Source organism: Mercenaria mercenaria, chromosome 10 (assembly GCF_021730395.1).
Source record: "Mercenaria mercenaria strain notata chromosome 10, MADL_Memer_1, whole genome shotgun sequence".
Taxonomy (NCBI): domain Eukaryota; kingdom Metazoa; phylum Mollusca; class Bivalvia; order Venerida; family Veneridae; genus Mercenaria; species Mercenaria mercenaria.
In genome coordinates this window covers 28,159,226-28,179,603 of record NC_069370.1, presented here as the reverse complement: position 1 = coordinate 28,179,603, position 20,378 = coordinate 28,159,226, and the positions used below count along the sequence as shown (strand labels likewise).

At 37.6% G+C, this 20,378-nt stretch overlaps 1 protein-coding gene across 2 annotated transcripts in view; it reads right to left on the bottom strand.

The window, feature by feature from the left end:
- The window catches only part of LOC128559843 (prenylated Rab acceptor protein 1-like), a 69,974-nt gene that overhangs the window by 8,278 nt on the left and 41,318 nt on the right, over nt 1–20,378 (bottom strand). For both annotated transcript variants that reach the window (XM_053552564.1, XM_053552565.1), the window contains exons 3-4: nt 15,429–15,526; nt 12,242–12,343 (exon numbers count right to left, since the gene is read on the bottom strand). In XM_053552564.1, the coding sequence (XP_053408539.1) occupies nt 12,242–12,343; nt 15,429–15,526 (200 nt within the window). The remainder of the gene's footprint in view (nt 1–12,241; nt 12,344–15,428; nt 15,527–20,378) is intronic.

The following is a 20,378-nucleotide window of genomic DNA, read 5'->3' as shown; positions in this document are numbered from 1 at the left end:
GATTTTGTCGTCCTTTGGAATATCGGGGGCCTTTCACGCGCTGTGATTTTTTGTGGGTTTAAAAGACACTGTTTTATTTTCCCCCAGGAAAATGTGCAAGGTCGGGGGGGAAAATAAAAAAAAATCGCAATTTTTAATTTTTTTTTTATTTGGATTTTGGAGAAATTTGGACCCCCCCTCCCGTAACCCCGTTATTAAACAAGGGGCCAGTGGCCCTGGTCGTCCCTAAAAACAATCCATAACGTGTAAAAAATTTTTTGACCTAGTGTTTCAGGAAAAAAATATTTTGAACAATTTCATTAAGATTGGACCAAAAAAATGATCTCTTCGATAAAACAAAGCATTTTCTTAGATATGACCTAGTTTTTGATCCTAGATGACCCATCGTTCAAACTCGACCTAGATTTTTTCAAGGCAATCATTCTGACCAAAATTTCATGAAGATCAAACTGAAAAAAATACAGCCTCTATACAAACAGATGTTTTTCTTTGTTTTGACCAAGTGACTTGTTTTTGACCTCAGATTGACCATATTCAAATTCGACTAGATTTCAATAAGGCAATCAACCTGCACCAAATTCTAAAAAATCAATTGAAAAAACAGTCTCTATCGCATACACAAGGATTTTTCTTTAATTTGACCTAGAGACCTGTTTTTGACCTCAGGATAACCCATATTCAAAATCGACCTAGTTTTCACAATGGCAATCACTCTGGACCAAATTCATGAAGATCAATGAAAAATACATTCCTCTTTGCATACACAATGTTTTTCTTCGATTTGACTAGTGACCTAGTTTTGACCCAGAGACCCATTTTCGAACTCGGCCTAGATTTTATCAAGGTAATCATTCTATGGCTAAATTTCATGAAGATCAGTTGAAAAATAACAGCCTTACTGCACCAAACAAGGTTTTTTCTTTCATTTGACCTAGTGACCTAGTTTTTGACCCAGATGACCTTTTCGAATTGGTCTAAATTTCATCAAGGTAATCATTCTGACCCAAATTCATTCCTACCAATAAAATACAGCCTCTATCGCAATACACAGGTTTTTACGTGATATGACCTAGTGACTAGTTTTTGACCCCAGATGACCATTTTCGAACTCGGCCTAGATTTCCTCAAGGTTATCAGTTCCTGACCATAATATCATAAAGACCAATTGAAAATACCGCTCTATCGCAATACACAGGTTTTTCTTTGATTTGACCTAGTGATAGTTTTTTGACCGAGATGGGCCCCAAATCCCGCCACGGCCTAGCATTTCATCCAGGCCCACTTCATTCTGAACCAAAATTCATGGAAGATCAATTGAAACTTACAGCCTTCTACGATTAACAAACACAAAGGTTTTTCTTTGATTTGACCTAGTGACCTAGTTTTGACCCGAGATGACCCATTTTCGAACTTCGACCCTGGATTTCATCAATGTTATCATTCTGACCAATATTCATGAGAAGAATGAAAAATTCAGCCCTCTATTGATACACAGGTTTTTTCTTGATTTGACTTAGTGACTAGTTTTTGATCCGAGTTGACCATTTTCGAACTCGGCCTTTAGGTGTGGATTTCATCAGGTTTCATTTTGACCAATATTATGAAGATTATTTGAAAAATACCGCCTCTATAGCATTTACACAAGGTTTTGCTTTGAATTTGACCTAGTTGGACTAGTTTTTGTCCGAGTTGACCCATTTTCGAAACTGGCCTAGCTTTCATCAAGTTATCATTCTGACAATACTCATGAGTTTAAATGAAAAATAACAGCCTCTATCGAAACACAAGGTTTTTCTTTGTTTGACCTAGTGACCTAGTTTTTTGACCCGAGATGACCATTTTCGAAACTCGCCTAGATTTCATCAAGGTTATCATTCGACCAATAGTCATGAAGATTAATTGAAAAATTACAGCCTCTATAGCATTCACAAGCTAAATGTTGACAGACGAGGACGAAGACGACAGACGCAGGACTTGAGCGATTCAGAAAAATCACATGAGCAATTGCTCAGGTGAGCTAAAAACTCTGGCCTTAATGATCAGTTACAGATAAATGCGATGTAAAATATCATTTTAATGAAAACAGCATTTTTTTTATCTTAAGGTTTTACATGAGCTCTAAAATTTTACATTTTATACAAAAGTAATCTAGACGCGGGTCCCGATACTGGCTATTAGCTATGCCCGAGTCATTTGGTATTTACTCCTTGAATTCTCTTCAATATAAGGTACGCCATGTAAAAAAGATCGATTTTCTTAATTTTGAGTCTTGGAAATGTTTGGTCTTTTTTATCCCCATATATAGGACGCATCGGTCCTTTGAGACTAGAATCTCGTTAAAAAATGTGCGTCTTATATTCGTAGGATGACGGTATAAGTCCACAAAAAAATCCTTACCAGGTATAGACATATCAAAATACACCTAAAAATTGGAGGTACCATCCATGTTGTACCACAGGAAAGTGGTCTCGGTTTTCCCTATGACCAATAATAAAAAAGTTACAAAATAAGCTATTTATAGTAACACAAAAGGGAAGTAATTCAATAAAAAAATTATTGTAAGTGAACAAAAAAGGGATCTGCCAAATAAAAACAAGAGCACTGCAATGCAGTACAATATACACACGAAAAAAAGTCATATGACCTTTGATCCCTAAGTTTGACATTGACCTTGAAGCGAGCCATCTGAAACATGCGCTCTGCACTTTGTCTCAATGTGGTATACATTTTTCCCAAGTTTCTTTTAAATTCTTTAAGCGGTTCAAGAGTTACAGAGCGGACACGAAACTGTCATATGACCTTTGACCCCAAAGTGTGACCTTGACCTTAAAGCGAGCCATCCGAAACATGCGTTCTGCACGCCGTCTCGATGTGGTGAACATTTAAGTCAAGTGTCTTTGAAATCCTTCAAGGGGTTCAAGAGTCATAGAGCGGACACGAAAATGCTAACGGATGGACTGCCGGCCGGACTGACACTAGCGTCATAACATAATACGTATAAACAAGAGGGCCATGATGGCCCTATATCGCTCACCTGTTATCATTGCACCTGAGGACAAGAAGGTCCTCAGCAAAATATCTAAGTCCAAAGGACAGGAATAACAAAGGGAAGAAATTTAACCAAAAAGAAAAAAAAATCTTACAAGGTATAGATATGTTAAAATACACCTAAAAATTGAAGGTACCATCCATGTTGTACCACAGAAAACTGGTCTCGTGTTTTCCCTACAGCCAATAATAAAAAAGTTACTAAAACTAGAGCTATCATAAAGGTGTGAATGTTTCCCCCCAATGCACGACACAGTACATTGCATTTGACGCCTAAGATTGCATAATTAGGACTGTATGTATGTAGACTGTATGTATACAGTATAGTAACAAAAAACAAAGTCCCATAACTATGCAGAATATTTATCTAAAAGAACGTAACATTTCACCCTGCACAACTAGGTTGATTTCTGGATCACTTGTGTGAAGTTCATTAAATTGTGTGCAAGGGTTCGAAGATTTGGCGCGCACAAGATTGCATATGCAGACTGTATGTACATAGTATGTGAACAAGGGAAAAAAGGTCCCGTAACTCTGCAATTTTGTCGTTGAAACAACCTAACATGCCCCATGCACAAGTACTGTTGTTACTGATCACTTGTGTGAGTTTCATTATATTGTGTCAAGGGGGTTTAGGAAGATGGTGCGCACAAGATTGTGTCTATGTTTTAGTATAGTAACAAAAAAAGAAGTCCCGTAACTCTGCAAAAAAAATTCTGAAAGAACCTAACTTTCCCCATGCACAACTACTGTTGTTACTGATCACTTGTGTGAAGTTTCATTAAATTGTGTCAAGGGGATGAGGAGAGATGGTGCGCACAAGATTGTGTCTATGTATATAGTATAGTAACAAAAAACAAAGTCCCGTAACTCTGCAATTTTTTTTATCTGAAAGAACCTAACATGCCCCATGCACAACTACTGTTGTTACTGATCACTTGTGTGAAGTTTCATTAAATTGTGTCAAGGGGATGAGGAGAGATGGTGCGCACAAGATTGTGTCTACAGACAGACAGACGAACGGATAGACAGACAACCTGAAACCAGTATACCCCCCCTTACAACTTTGTTGTCGGGGGGCGGGTGGGGGGGGGGGGGGGTACAAAAAAGCTATTTATAGTAACGTAAAAGGAAGTAATTAAAAAAAAAATTGTAAGTGGACAAAAGAAGGATCTGCCAAATAAATCTGTTGACATAAATGAAATTTCAGATCAGTATCTTCATTAGTTATGGAGATATAACAATTTTTTAATTTTGAAATAAAGGGGGGTTATTTGACATGAATCAGTCCACAGTTATCTACCCTGATCATCTCGTCCAACAAAAAACAATAATGAAATTTCAAATAAGTCCTTGTAAGTACTTAATGATATAAATCCATTTTGATTAAAATCAGGGGAGGTAATCAGATATATAATAACTCTGGAACCTATGATTGGATCTGATTTGTCATGGAATCCAAGATTTATTGTTGTTGAAGATATTTTAGAAGTTTGTATTAAATAAAAACCATAAATGAAGTCTCTATATGGCTGCAAAAGCCCAAAATAGCCAATTTTTGACCTTTTAAGGGGCCATAAAATCTGGAACCCATGATGGAATCTGGCCAGTAGAAGAAAGGAAGCAAGATCTTGTGGTGATACAAGTTGTGTGCAAATTTGGTTAAAATCAAATCATAAATGAAGCTGCTATTGTGCAGACAAGGTCAAAATAGCTAATTTTGGCCCTTTCAGGGGGCCCTAACTCTGGAACCCATAATGGATCGGGCTAGTTCAAGAAAGGAACTGAGTCTTATGGTGATACAAGTTGTGTGCCAGTTTGGTTAAAATAAAATATAAATGAAGCGCTATTGTGCAGGGCAAGGTCAAAATAGCTAATTTTGGCCCTTCGGGGCCCTAACTCTGGAACCCCCTATTGGAATCTGGCCAGTTCAAGAGAGGAACCAAGATCTTATGGTGATACAAGTTGTGTGCCAGTTTGGTAAAATCAAAACATAAATAAAGCTGCTTTGTGCAGACAAGGTCAAAATAGCTAATTTTGGCCCTTTCAGGGGCCATAACTCTGGAACCCATAATGGGATCTGGCCAGTTAAGAAAAGGGAAACCCTGATCTTTGGTGATAGAAGTTGTGTACAAGTTTGGTTAAAATAAAATCATAAATAAACCATATCATGCAGACAAGAAATTGTTGACGCACGGACTGACGACGGACGAAGGGTGATCACAAAAGCTCACCTTGTCACTATGTGACAGGTGGCTAAAAAAAAAATTATTGTAAGTTAAGAAAAGAAGGATCTGCCAATAAATTTTCTTGTCATAAATGAAATTTCAGATCAGTATCTTCATTGTTACGGAGATATACCATTTTAATTTTAAATAAAGGGAGGTAATTTTGACATAAAATCAGTCCATAGTTTTTCTACCTGATTGGGTCCCGTCCAACTGACAATAATGAAAATTTTCAAATAAGTACTATAAGTACTTACTGATATAAATCCATTTTGATTACAATAAGGGGAGGTAATCAGATATAAAATAACTCTGAACCTACGCTTGGATCTGATTTGTCATGGAATCCAAGAATTATTGTTGTTGAAGTTATTTTGGAAGTTTGTATCAAATAAAACCATAAATGAAGTCTCTATATGGCTGCAAAAGCCAAAATAGCCGATTTTTGACCTTTAAGGGGCCATAACTCTGGAACCCATGAAGAAATCTGGCCAGTTCAAGAAAGGAACCAAGATCTTATGGTAATACAAGTTGTTTGCAAGTTTGGTTAAAATCGAATCATAAATGAAGCTGCTATTGTGCAGACAAGGTCAAAATAGCTAATTTTGGCCCCTTCAGGGGCCATAACTCTGGAACCCATAATGGGATCTGGCCAGTTCAAGAAAGGAACCGAGATCTTATGGTGATACAAGTTGTGTGCCAGTTTGGTAAATATCAAATCATAAATGAAGCTGCTATTGTGCAGACAAGGTCAAAATAGCTAATTTTGGCCCCTTCAGGGGCCATAACTCTGGAACCCATAATGGGATCTGGCCAGTTCAAGAAAGGAACCGAGATCTTATGGTGATACAAGATGTGTGCCAGTTTGGTAAATATCAAATCATAAATAAAGCTGCTATTGTGCAGACAAGGTCAAAATAGCTAATTTTGGCCCTTTCAGGGGCCATAACTCTGGAACCCATAACGGAATCTGGCCAGTTCAAGAAAGGAACCAAGATCTTATGGTGATACAAGTTGTGTGCCAGTTTGGTAAAAATCAAATCATAAATAAAGCTGCTACTGTGCAGACAAGGTCAAAATAGCTAATTTTGTCCCTTTCAGGGACCATAACTCTGGAACCCATCATGGAATCTGGCCAGTTCAAGATAGGAACCGAGATCTTATGGTGATACAAGTTGTGTGCCAGTTTGGTAAAAATCAAATCATAAATAAAGTTGCTATTGTGCAGACAAGGTCAAAATAGCTAATTTTGGCCCTTTCAGGGGCCATAACTCTGGAACCCATAATGGGATCTGGCCAGTTCAAGAAAGGAACCGAGATTTTATGGTGATACAAGTTGTGTGCAAGTTTGGTTAAAATAAAATCATAAATGAAACCTCTATCGTGCAGACAAGAAATTGTGGACGGACGACGGACGAAAGGCGATCACAAAAGCTCACCCTGTCACTATGTGACAGGTGAGCTAAAAAGGGCCCATAAATTAGCTGCACTCAAAAATAAGCCATCCACATTTTTGTATCAGAAATAGTACCAAATTAAATGATATTGTTACGACATAAAATTTCATAACACAATGCAGTGTTTATCACGTATTGTGTAAGTTATTCATACCCCGTGGGTGATTAAATCATAGGTGTATTTGTTTGTTAGCATCGGATTATTTTCATTAAGGAATTGTAACAAAACAGGCATGTCAGAAGTATAAGTATTTACTGACCTCGATGCTTTTACTAAACAAGAATATGACCCTGAATCGCTCACCTGAGTAATATGAGCCACATGTTTCTAATGGCAAACTGATGCTAAAATATTAGAAAGTAGGTCAGTAGGTCACACTCATGGTAACTGAAAGTCAGTTTTAAGATCGGTATGCAAAACTGTACATGTCATCCAAATTTCAAGGCTGTATCTCTAAAAACAAGAAAGTAGGTCAGTAGGTCAAGGTTACAGTAAGGTGACACGTAATCACTTGGGTACAACAGGTAAATCTAACTAAACAGTCTAGGAAATATGATCTGATAATTTTTGAAGTATTTTTTCCTATATAACTCACATGATAAGTGACCACCAGGGTGGGGCCTCTTTTCACCCCAGGGGCATAATTTGAACAATCCTGTTAGAGGTCCACCAGGCAATGATACATACCAAATATCAAAGGCTTAGGCCTTGAACTTTCAGACAAGAAGATTTTTATTGTTTTCCCTATATGTCTATGTAAAACTTGGGACCCCCGATACGGGCCTCTTTTCACCCCAGGGGCACAATTTGAACAATCTTCATAGAGGACCACAAGGCAATGCTACATACAAAATATCAAAGACCTAGGTCTTGTAGTTTCAGACAAGAAGACTTTTAAAGGTTTTTCCTATATAAATCTCTTTTCACTCCAGGGGCATAATTTGAACAATTTTGGTAGAGGACCACAAGGCAATGCAACACACCAAATATCAAAAGCCTAGGCCTTGCAGTTTCAGACAAGAAGATTTTTAAAGTTTTCTCCTATATAAGTCTATGTAAAACTTGGGACCCCCGATGCGGGGCCTCTTTTCACCCCAGGGGCATAATTTGAACAATCTTCATAGAGGACAACAAGGCAATGCTACAAACAAAATATCAAAGACCAAGGTCTTGTAGTTTCAGACAAGAAGATTTTTAAAGTTTTTTCCTATATAAGTCTCTTTTCACTCCAGGGGCATAATTTGATCAATTTTGGTAGAGGACCACAAGGCAATGCTACGTACCAAATGTCAAAAGCCTAGGTCTTGTGGTTTCAGACAAGAAGATTTTTAAAGTTTCTTTCCTATACAAGTCTATATAAACAATGTGAACCCCGGGGTGGGGCCAATATTCATCCTAGGGGGATCATTTGAACAATCTTGGTACAGGCCCACTATATGATGTTACATAATAAATATCAAAGCCCTAGGCCTTATGGTTTTAGACAAGAAGATTTTCAAAGTTTTTCCCTATATAAGTCTATATAAACCATGAGACCCCCGGGGCAGGGCCATATTTGACCTTAGGAAGATAATTTGAACAATCTTTGTAGAGGCCCACTAGATGATGATTCATACTAAATATCAAAGCCCTAGGTCTTATGGTTTTGGACAAGAAGATTTTCAGTTTTTCCCAAAATTAGTCTGTATCAACCATGTGACCCCCCGGGCGGGGCCATATTTGACCCTAGGGGGATAATTTGAACAATCTTGGTAGAGACCCACTAGATGATGCTACATAACAAATATCAAAGGCATTGCAGTTTTGGACAAGAAGATTTTTTTAATTTTTCCTTTCGGTTCCCATGGCAACCAGAGTTCTGTACGGAATTCAATTCTTTGAATAATTTTTAAAGAAGACCATCCAAGGATCATCCCTGTGAAGTTTCATCAAAATTGGCCTGATGGTTTAGGAGGAGATGTTGTTTAAAGGAGAGTGTGGACGGACGGCCGGACGCCGGACGGTGAGCGATCACAATAGCTCACCCTGAGCCTTTGGCTCAGGTGAGCTAAAAACCAATTAACTACTTGGAGGGCCACTGGATATAAAATTATATTAGAAATCAAAATAAACAAAGGGCCATAACTCACTCAAAAATTGTACCAATTCATCATTCTGACAAAGTTTGGTCAAAATCCCTTCTGAGGAGATGCGATAACGAGAAATTGTTAACGGATGAATGACAGACCACGGACACAGAGTGATTAGAATAGCCCACCATCTGATGATGGTGGGATAAAAACAAGAAAGTAGATCAGTATGTCAAGGTCACAGTCAAGTGACCCCTAATTACTTTGGGTCATTAGGTAATTATAACTGAACAGTCTAGGAAATATGATCAGATAATTGTTTAAAGTATTTTTTGCTATATAACTCATATATAAGTGTGTCCCCCTGGGCGGGGCCTCTTTTCACCCCAGGGGCATAATTTGAACAATCTTGTTTGAGAACCACTAAGCAATGCTATAAACCAAATATCAAAGGCCTAGGCCTTGAACTTTCAGACAAGAAAATTTTTAAACTTCTTCCCCATATAAGTCTATGTAAAACTCGGGACCCCCAGGGCAGGACCTCTTTTCATCCTAGGGACATAATTTGAACAATTTTGGTAGAGGACCACCAGGCAATGCAACATACCAAATATCAAAAGCCTAGTTCTTGTGGTTTCAGACAAGAAGATTTTTAAAGTTTTTCCTATATAAGTCTATGTAAAACTTGGAACCCCCTGGGTGGGGCCTCTTTTCACCCCCGGATAATAATTTGAACAGTCTTGGTAGAAGACCATAAGGCAATGCAACATACCAAATATCAAATGTCTAAGTCTTCTGGTTTCAGGCAAGATTTTTTTTTTTTACCTATATAAGCCTATATGTAAAACTTTTCAATTCTTTGAACAATTTTTAAAGAAGATCATCCAAGGAACATCCCTGTGAAGTTTCGTCCAAATTGGCCTTGTGGTTTTGGAGGAGATGTTGTTTATAGGAAAGTGTGGATGGGCGGACGATGGACATTGAGCAATCACAATAGCTCAAAAGCTAAAGAGCTAACAAGAGGGTCATGATGACCCTGGATCGCTCACCTGAGAAATATGAGCTACATGTTTCAAATGTCAGACTGATGATTTTTAGAAATTTTTTGGAAGATTTTCCGAGGTAAAATCAAGTAAGCCCTGGGGCGGGGCCAATTTTACCCCGGGGGTCATAATTTCAACAAAGTTTGTAGAAGTCTACTAGGCAATGTTACGTATCAAATATCTAAGATCTAGGCCTTCTGGTTTATTTTTAGCAAATTTATGAAGTTTTCCCTATGTACAATCAAATTACCCCTGGGGCTGGGTCAATTTGACCATGGGGGGGTCAAGATTTGAACAAATTTTGTAGAGGTCCACTAGGCAATGCTACATGTCAAATATCTAAGCTCTAGGCCTTCTGGTTTATTTGAACATTTTGACCCCGGGGGTCATGATTTGAAAATTTTTTGTAGAAGTCTACTAGGCAATGCTACATGTCAAATATCTAAGATCTAGGCCTTCTGGTTTATTTTTAGAAATTTTTTGAAGATTTTCCTATGTAAAATCAAGTGACCCCTGGGGCGGGGTCAATTTTGACCCCGGGGGTCATGATTTGAACAAATTTTGTAGAGGTCCACTAGGCAATGCTACATGTCAAATATCTAAGCTCTAGGCCTTCTGGTTTATTTTTAGAAATTTTTTGAAGATTTTCCTATGTAAAATCAAGTGACCCCTGGGGCGGGTCCAATTTTACCCCGGGGGTCATGATTTCAACAAAGTTTCAAAGTTTGTAGAAGTCTACTAGGCAATGTTACATATCAAATATCTAAGATCTAGGCATTGTGGTTTATTTTTAGCAAATTTATGAAGATTTCCCTATGTACAATCAAGTAACCCCTGGGGCCGAGTCAATTTGACCCTGGGGGGGGGGGGGGGTGTCAAAATTTGAATAAATTTTGTAGAGGTCCACAAGGCAATGCTACATGTCAAATATCTAAGCTCTAGGCCTTCTGGTTTATTTTTAGAAATTTTTTGAAGATTTTTTTTCTATGTACAATCAAGTAACCCCATGGGGCGGGGTCAATTTGACCTCGAGGGTCATGATTTGAACACATTTTGTAGAAGTCTACTAGGCAATGCTACATGTCAAATATCTAAGATCTAGGCCTTCTAGTTTATTTTTAGAAATTTTTTGAAGATTTTCCTATGCATAATCAAGTGAGCCCTGGGGCGGGGTCAATTTTGACCCAGGGGGTCATGATTTGAACAAATTTTGTAGAGGTCCACTAGGCAATGCTACATGTCAAATATCTAAGATCTAGGCCTTCTTGTTTATTTTTAGAAATTTTTTGAAGACTTTTCTATGTTCAATCAAGTAACCCCATGGGGCGGGGTCAATTTGAACTCGAGGGTCATGATTTGAAAATATTTTGTAGAAGTCTACTAGGCAATGCTACCCGTCAAATATCTAAGATCTAGGCCTTCTGGTTTATTTTTAGAAATTTTCTAAAGATTTTCCTATGTAAAATCAAGTGACCCCTGGGGCGGGGTCAATTTTGACCCCGGGGGTCATGATTTGAATAAATTTTGTAGAGGTCCACTAGGCAATGCTACATGTCAAATATCTAAGCTCTAGGCCTTCTGGTTTATTTTTAGCAATTTTTTGAAGATTTTCCTATGTAAATTCAAATGACCCCTGGGGCAGGGTCAATTTTGACCCCGGGGACCATGATTTGAACAAATTTTGTAGAGGTCCACTAGGCAATGCTACATGTCAAATATCTAAGCTCTAGGCCTTCTGGTTTTTTTTTTAAATTTTGAAGATTTTCCTATAGAAATCTATGTAAAATCAAGTGACCCCTGGGGCGGGGTCAATTCTGACCCCAGGGTCATGATTTGAACAACTTTAGTAGAGGTCCACTAGGCAATGCTACAAGTCAAATATCTAAGCTCTAGGGCTTCTGGTTTTTGAGAAGAAGATTTTTTAAGATTTTCCTATGTAAAATCAAGTGACCCCTGGGGCGGGGTCAATTTTGACCCCTGGGTCATGATTTGAACAAACTTGGTAGAAGTCCACTAGGCAATGCTTCACACCAAATATCTAAGCTCTAGGGCTTCTTGTTTTTGAGAATAAGATTTTTAAAGTTTTTCCTTTCGGTTGCCATTGCAACCAGAGTTCTGCATGGAATTCAATTCTTTGAACAACTTTTGTAGAGTTTCACCCAAGGAACATTCCCGTGAAGTTTGGATGAAATTGGCCTAGCGGTTTATGAGGAGATGTCATTTAAAGTAAAAGTTTACGGACAACGGACGCCGGACAGTGAGTGATCCTAATAGCTCACCCTGAGCCTTTGGCTCTGGTGAGCTAAAAACAGATGCCAGACCATCCACCTATTTTAATAGCTCACCCTGATTCATCTGGTTCAGATGAGCTAAAAAGTAGGAAAAACTATATTACCAATAACCCAGAAGACTGCAGATCCTGCACCAGCCAACCAGAACAGGGGAAATGAACATAAACCAACTGCGCCATACTGCTGAGCTAAACTTAGTTCTCGACCTGCAAAAAAGTTTTACATTATATAATATCTAGCCTTGGGGAGTATTTTTCATTCTAAATAATTATAGGTCTACAATAACCCATAACACTTTCCCTGGAAAGAAACAGACATATTCATATTGCTTACAACCATATACTGGTACTTAACAAGCTATATAGTGTGGAGCACCACAGCCAAGTGGCTAAGGTTTTAATCATTTTCCCATCTGTGCTGTTGGAATGAAACTCTGTTCAGGACATTACATTATTTCATGTGAGGAAGCCAATCAGCTTGTTTCCAGTAAATTTATAATTCTACCCAGGTGTATGACAAAAACCTGTTGTCTAACTCCATCATTCAAGCCTGAAAAACACCCAACAATACAACTAGATATGGTTTGTTGAAAAACAATATGTAAATCTACACAAAAAACACACCAACTAGATATTAATCATACAAGAGTCCATCTGTCGCATCATACAACAATAGATATCAATACCTCTAATATACAATATTGAACTTCTTTATGTATGTATTGAATTATTGTTGTTTACCTTTACATAGCCTTTTTTTACTTGTTTTTTGTCAGTATGGGAAGGTTTTTACTAGTTTTATGTCAGTATGGGAAGTTTTTTTTTACTTGTTTGATGTCAGTATGGGAAGGTTTTTACTAGTTTTATGTCAGTATGGGAAGTTTTTACTTGTTTTATGTCAGTATGGGCAGGTTTTTTTTACTTGTTATATGTCAGTATGGGAAGTTGTTTTTTTTTTTTTTTTTTTTTTTTTTTTTATGTCAGTATGGGACGTTTTTTTTTTAACTTGTTTTATGTCAGCATGGGAAGTTTTTTTTACTTGTTTTATGTCAGTATGGGAAGTTTTTTTTACTTGTTTTATGTCAGAATGGGAAGTTTTTCATACTATTTGTCGTATGATGTTTACATTTTGCTTCACAACAACATAAACAAGAGGGTCATGATCAAATGTAAAACTGATGCTAAAATATTAAGAAAGTAGGTCAGTAGGTCACATTCATGTCAATGAAAGTCAGTTTTATAATCGGTGTGCAAAACTGTACTTGTCATCCAAATCTCAAGTAGGTCAGTAGGTCAAAGTCAAAGTCAACTGACCCTTATTACTTCAGGTCATCAGGTAATTATAACAAGCAAATTCGATGAATTGGTATCCCCCGCCGAAAGGGTCTGTGGTGAGGAATGGCAAAAAAATATATCCGGCAAAAAGTTAAGGATGTTAATAAGAAGCAAATAATTTCATTAGTCAAAATCAATTTAACAGAAAACAAATGTTTAATTAAAGAGTACATAATAAATGTATGATACTTTGATCCTGACTAAAGAATTTATTTTGAATGGGATATGCTTACTGTAATAAGCTTAGCTTTTAAAATTAAATGCAGTTAATTGAAATGCGAGGTTGGGGAATGGTACAACTTGCATGTTGATAAGTATTCAAGGAAGGTTTGAAAAAAATCTAAAATAAGGCATGAAATTTTTAAAAAAAATTTTAGTGGGGGTGGGGGGAAGGGAGGTTGGGGGGGGGAGGGGGTGTGACCAAGGCAAGTTGGTGACCAGGTGTGGGTGAACAACTTCACATGTTAATAATAAATGTTCAGGGAAAAGAAATGAAAGAAATTTAATGAAATTCTGCCAAACGGTAAGTTTGTTATGTACAAATATGTGGATTTTTAGACAATTAAAGGGCAATAACTTTGAAGTTACAAAAGAAATCCCTATGGAACTGTGTATGCACAACCACATTATAGAGCTCTAAATTCTGTTTAAGTTTCATAGTTCTAGGTCAAATATATCAAAAGTTATGATGCAGAAATTGCCATATTTATAGCACCCTCTATATAGTTAACACTAGAAACTTCTAAGGGCCATAACTCTGGTGTTACTTGGGCAATCTGACTGAAACTTGATGGGCCCCATAACCTTATAGTGGTGAACATATATATGTTTGTTTGAAAAAAATCTAAAATAAGGATTTTTTGGGGGGGGGGGAAGGGGCAGGGGGTGTGATCAAGGAAAGGGGGTGAACAGGTGTGGGTACACAACTTCACATGTTTACAATAAATGTTCATGGAAAAGAATGAAAGAAATTTAATGAAATTCTACCAAATGGTAAGTTTGTTATGTATAAATATGTGGATTTTTATACAATTAAAGGGCAATAACTCTTAATTTACAAAATAAATCTGAACGAAATTGTGTGTACACAACCACATTATGGTGATCTAAAGTCTGTTTAAGTTTCATAGTTCTAGGTCAAATATATCAAAAGTTATGATGCAGAAATTGCCATATTTATAGTACCCTATATAGTTAACACTAGAAACTTGCCATAATTCTGGTGTTACTAGGGCAATCTGACTGAAACTTGGCGGGCCGCAAAAGCTCATAGTGGTGAACATGTGTATGAAGTAATATATAAATATTCCCAACCATTTCCTAGATATGGCTCCGGACGGACGGAAAGACGGACGGAAGGACGGACAACCAAAACTATAACCCTCCGACTTTCGTCAGGGGATAATAGAACAGTCCAGGAAATATGATCAGAAAATTTTTAAACTATTTTTTCCTATATTACTCATATAAGGATCTGGCCAGTTTTTGAAAGGAACCCAGATATTATGCCAATACAAGTTGTGTGCAAGTTTGATTAAAATTGATTGCAAACTGTGGTCTCTATTATGTTCACAAGAAATTGTGGATGGACGACGTACGATGGATAAAGGGCGATCACAAAAGCTCACCTTGTCACTACGTGACAGGTGAGATAAAAACAAGAAAGTAGGTCAGTAGGTCACATTGATGGTCACTGAAAGTCAGTTTAAAGATCGGCTTGCAAAACTGACATGACTGGATCTGACAGATTCATCATGGAATCTAAGATTTATTGTTGTTGAAGATATTTTGCATAGAAGTTAAGTGCATACTGTAATGTTATACAAAAATATTTTCTGTATTGAAACGTTTTACTGAAGAAAACTGATAATTATCAAACATGTTATCGTTTGTGTTATCGTGCGTGTACATGTAAACCAGAAATATTGTTTATATCCGAGTGAAAAAAAAATCTAACCCATAATTTTAAGTTTGTTATCTCGGTTCTTTAGGCTGATTATATAACACGCTCCTAGACAAGCTGCTATGGCAATGAGTAACATCGGAGAGGTCAATCTGTAAATACAATGAAAACATTTTAAACATAAATAACAAGACATGAACATAATATTAATGAGAAAACAAGAGCGCCGCCAAGCGGGGCAATATACGCCCGAAGGCTTACATCATAGGATGGGAGCAAAATTTTAAGAACTTGACTGTTGTAGACCCAAAGGACTGGAACAACAAAAGGAAAACTTCAAAAAACAAATCTAAGTCCACAAAAAAAATATTCAAAGTCTACAAAAAAATCCTTATCAGGTACAGGTATGTAAAAATACACCTTAAAATTGGAGGTACCATCCATGTTGTACCACAGAAAAGTAGTCTCGGTTTTTCCCTACGGCCAATAATAAAAAAGTTTCAAAATAAGCTATTTATAGTAACATAAAAGGGAACTAATTAAAAAAAAAAATTATTGTAAGTACAAAAAAGAGATATGCCAAATAAAAACAAGAGCACAGCAATGCAGAGCAATATACACAAAGCAAAGTCATATATGACCTCTGACCCTTAATTGTGACCTTGACCTTGAAGCGAGTCATCCGGAACATGCGCTCTGCATTTCGTTACAATGTGGTGAACATTTCTGCCAATTTTCTTTGAAATCCTTCCAGCAGTTCAAGAGTTACAGAGCGGACACCAAACAAACTGATATGACTTTTGACCCCTAAGTGTGACCTTGACCTTGAAGCAAGTCATCCGGAACATGCGCTCTGCATGTCATCTTGGTGTGGTGAACATTTGTGTCAAGTTTCTTTGAAATCCTTCAAGGGGTTCAAGAGTTACATAGCGGACACGAAACAAACTGATATGACCTTTGACTCCTAAGTGTGACCTTGACCTTAAAGTGAGACATCCAAAACATGCGCTCTGCACATCGTCTCGGTGCGGTGAACATTTGTGTAAAGTTTCCTTGAAATCCTTCAAGGGGTTCAAGAGTTACAGAGCCGACACGAAATTGTTAACGGACAGACGGACACCAGCGTCATAACTTAATACGTCTCTTCGGGCGTATAATAAGAGGGTCATGATGACCCTGAATCGCTCACCTGAGTAATATGAGCCACATGTTTAAAATGGCACACTGATGCTAAAATATGAAAAAGTAGGACAGTAGGTCACATTCATGGTCATTGAAAGTCAGTTTTAAGATCGGTGTGCAAAACTGTACATGTCATCCAAATTTCAAGGCTGTATCTTAAACAAGAGCTGTCAGTAAACAGCGCTTGACTATTCTCAGTGCTTGATAGTATAATATAAGCAATGAGTAAAACTTTAACATTACAATAAGCATATTCTAAGTTGAAAAGGGGCCATAATTTTGTCAAAATGCTTGTTAGAGTTGCCTCCTCCTTTTTACAGACTGGGGTCGTGATGATAAACAAGTATGCAAAATATGAAAGCAATATCTCAATGGACTTTGAAAATATATGGGGTGGTACGCAAACTTTAACATTTATTCTAAGTCCAAAAGGGGCCATAATTCAGTCAAAATGCTTGACAGAGTTGCCTCCTCCTTTTAACAGACTGGGGTCATGATGGTAAACAAGTATACAAAATATGAAAGCAATATCTCAATGGACTTTGAAAATATTTGGGGTGGTACGCAAACTTTAACACTTATTCTAAGTCGAAAAGGGGCCATAATTCAGTCAAAATGCTTGACAGAATTGCCTCCTCCTTTTTACAGACTGGGGTCATGATGGTAAACAAGTATGCAAAATATGAAAGCAATATCTCAATGGACTTTGAAAATATTTGGGGTGGTACGCAAACTTTAACATTTATTCTAAGTCGAAAAGGGGCCATAATTCAGTCAAAATGCTTGATAGAGTTGCCTCCTTTTTTACAGACTTGGGTCATGATGGTAAACAAGTATGCAAAATATGAAAGCAATATCTCAATGGACTTTGAAAATATTTGGGGTGGTACGCAAACTTTAACATTTATTCTAAGTCGAAAAGGGGCCATAATTCAGTCAAAATGCTTGATAGAGTTGCCTCCTTTTTTACAGACTGGGGTCATGATGGTAAACAAGTATGCAAAATATGAAAGCAATATCTCAATGGACTTTGAAAATATTTGGGGTGGTACGCAAACTTTAACATTTGTGTGACGCTCACGCTGACGCCGGGGCGAGTAGGATAGCTCCCCTATTCTTCGAATAGTCGAGCTAAAAACAAACAATCTCACCTGAGTAATATGAGCTACATTTTCAAATGTCAAACTGATGCTAAAATATTAAGAAAGTAGGTCAGTAGGTCACACTCATGGTCACTGAAGTCAGTTTAAGATCGGTGTGCAAAACTGTAATTTGTCATCCAAATTTCAAGGCTCTATCTTAAAAAACAAACAAGAGGACCATGATGGTCCTGAATCGCTCACCTGTCCCCACATGACCCAGTTTTAAACAGAGTATGACATCATTTTCTATTATTTGACATTGTGACCTAGTTTTTGAGCTCATGTGACCCAGTGTTGAACCTGACCTAGATATCATCAAGATAAAAATTCTAACCAATTTTCATAAAGATCCATTGAAAAATATGGCCTCTAGAGAGGTCACAAGGTTTTTTATTATTTGACCTACTGACCTAGTTACTGACAGCATGTGGCCCAGTTTCGAACTTGATCTAGATATCATCAAGGTGAACATTCTGACCAATTTTCATGAAGATCCATTCACAAGTATGGCCTCTAGAGAGGTCACAAGGTTTTTCTATTTTTAGATCTACTGACCTAGTTTTTGATGGCACGTGACCCAGTTTCGAACTTGACCTAGATATCATCAAGGTGAAAATTCAGACCAAATTTCATACAGATCCAATGAAAAATATGGCCTCTAGAGAGGTCACAAGGTTTTTTTATTATTTGATCTACTGACCTAGTTATTGACAACACGTGACCAAATTTTCGAACTTGATCTAGTTTTTGATGGCACGTGACCCAGTTTCGAACTTGACCTAGATATCATCAAGGTGAAAATTCAGACCAACTTTCATACAGATCCCATGAAAAATATGGCCCCTACAGAGGTCACAAGGTTTTTTTGTTATTTGACCTACTGACCTAGTTATTGATGGCATGTGACCCAGTTTCAAATTTGACCTAGATACCGTCAAGATGAACATTCTGACCAATTTTCATGAAGATCCATTCACAAGTATGGCCTCTAGAGAGGTCACAAGGTTTTTCTATTTTTAGAAGTACTGACCTAGTTTTTTACCGCAGTTGACCTAGTTTCGAACTTGACCTAGGTATCATCAAGATGAACATTCTGACCAACTTTCATACAGATCCCATGAAAAATATGGTCTCTAGAGAGGTCACTAGGTTTTTTTTATTATTTGATCTACTGACCTAGTTTTTGAAGGCACGTGACCCAGTTTCAAACTTGACCGAGATATCATCAAGGTGAACATTCTGACCAACTTTCATGAAGATCCATTGAAAAGTATGGCCTCTAGAGAGGTCACAAGGTTTTCCTATTTTTAGACCTACTGACCTAGTTTTTGACTGCAGCTGACCCAGTTTCGAACTTGACCTAGATATCATCAAGATGAACATTTTGACCAACTTTCATAAAGATCCCAGGAAAAATGTGACCTCTAGAGTGGTCACAAGCAAAAGTTTACGCACGCACGGACGACGGACGCTGCACTATCACAAAAGCTCACCTTGTCACTATGTGACAGGTGAGCTAAAAAGTAGGTCAATAGGTCAAGCTCAAAGTCAAGTGACCCCTAATTACTATATAACTCATTTAACAAGTGACCCCAGGGGCAGGGCCTCTTTTCACCCCAGGGGCATAATTTGAACATTCTTGTTAGAGAACCACTAGGCAATACTACATACCAAGTATCAAAGGCCAAGGCCTTGAACTTTCAGACAAGAAGATTTTTAAAAAAAAATTCCTATATAAGTCTATGTAAAACTTGGGATCCCGGGGCGGGGCCACTTTTCACCCCTGGGTAATATTTTGAACAGTCTTGGTAGAGGACCATAAGGCAATGCTACATACCAAATATCAAAGGCCTAGGTCTTGTGGTTTCAGACATGAAGATTTTTAAAGTCTTTTTCCTATATAAGTCTATGCAAAATTGGGACCCAGGGGCAGGGCCTCTTTCACTCAAGGGTAGTAATTTGAACAATCTTTGTAGAGGACCACCAGGAAATGCTACATACCAAATATCAAAGGCCTAGGTCTTGTGATTTAAGACAAGAAGATTTTTAAAGTTTTTTCCTATACAAGTCTATATAAACCATGTGACCCCCTGGACAGGGCCATATCTGACCCACGGGGGATAATTTGAACAATCTTAGTAGAGGACAACTATATGATGCTACATACAAAATATCAAAGTCCTAGGCCCTGTGGTTAAAGACAGGAAGATTTTCAAAGTTTTTCCCTATATAAGTCTATATAAACCATGTGACCCCCAGGGCGGAGCCATACTTGACCCTAGGGGGATAATTTGAAATAAGTTGGTAGAGGACCTCCAGATGATGCTACAAACCAAATATCAAAATCCTAGGACCCATGGTTTTGGACAAGAAGTTTTCCATATATAAGTCTATGTAAATCATGTGACCCCTTAGGGCAGGGCCATATTTGAACCTAGGGGGATAATTTGAACAATCTTGGTAGAGGACCACTAGATGATGCTACAAACCAAATACAAAAGCCCTTGGACCTGTGGTTTTGGACAAGAAGATTTTTTTCTTTTGGTTGCCATGGCAATTCTTTGAACAATTTTGATAGGAGGCCACCCAAGGATCATTCCTGTGAAGTTCGGTGTAATTCTGCCCAGTGGTTTTGAAGAAGAAGATTTTTTTAGAAATTGTTGACGAACACATGACAGAC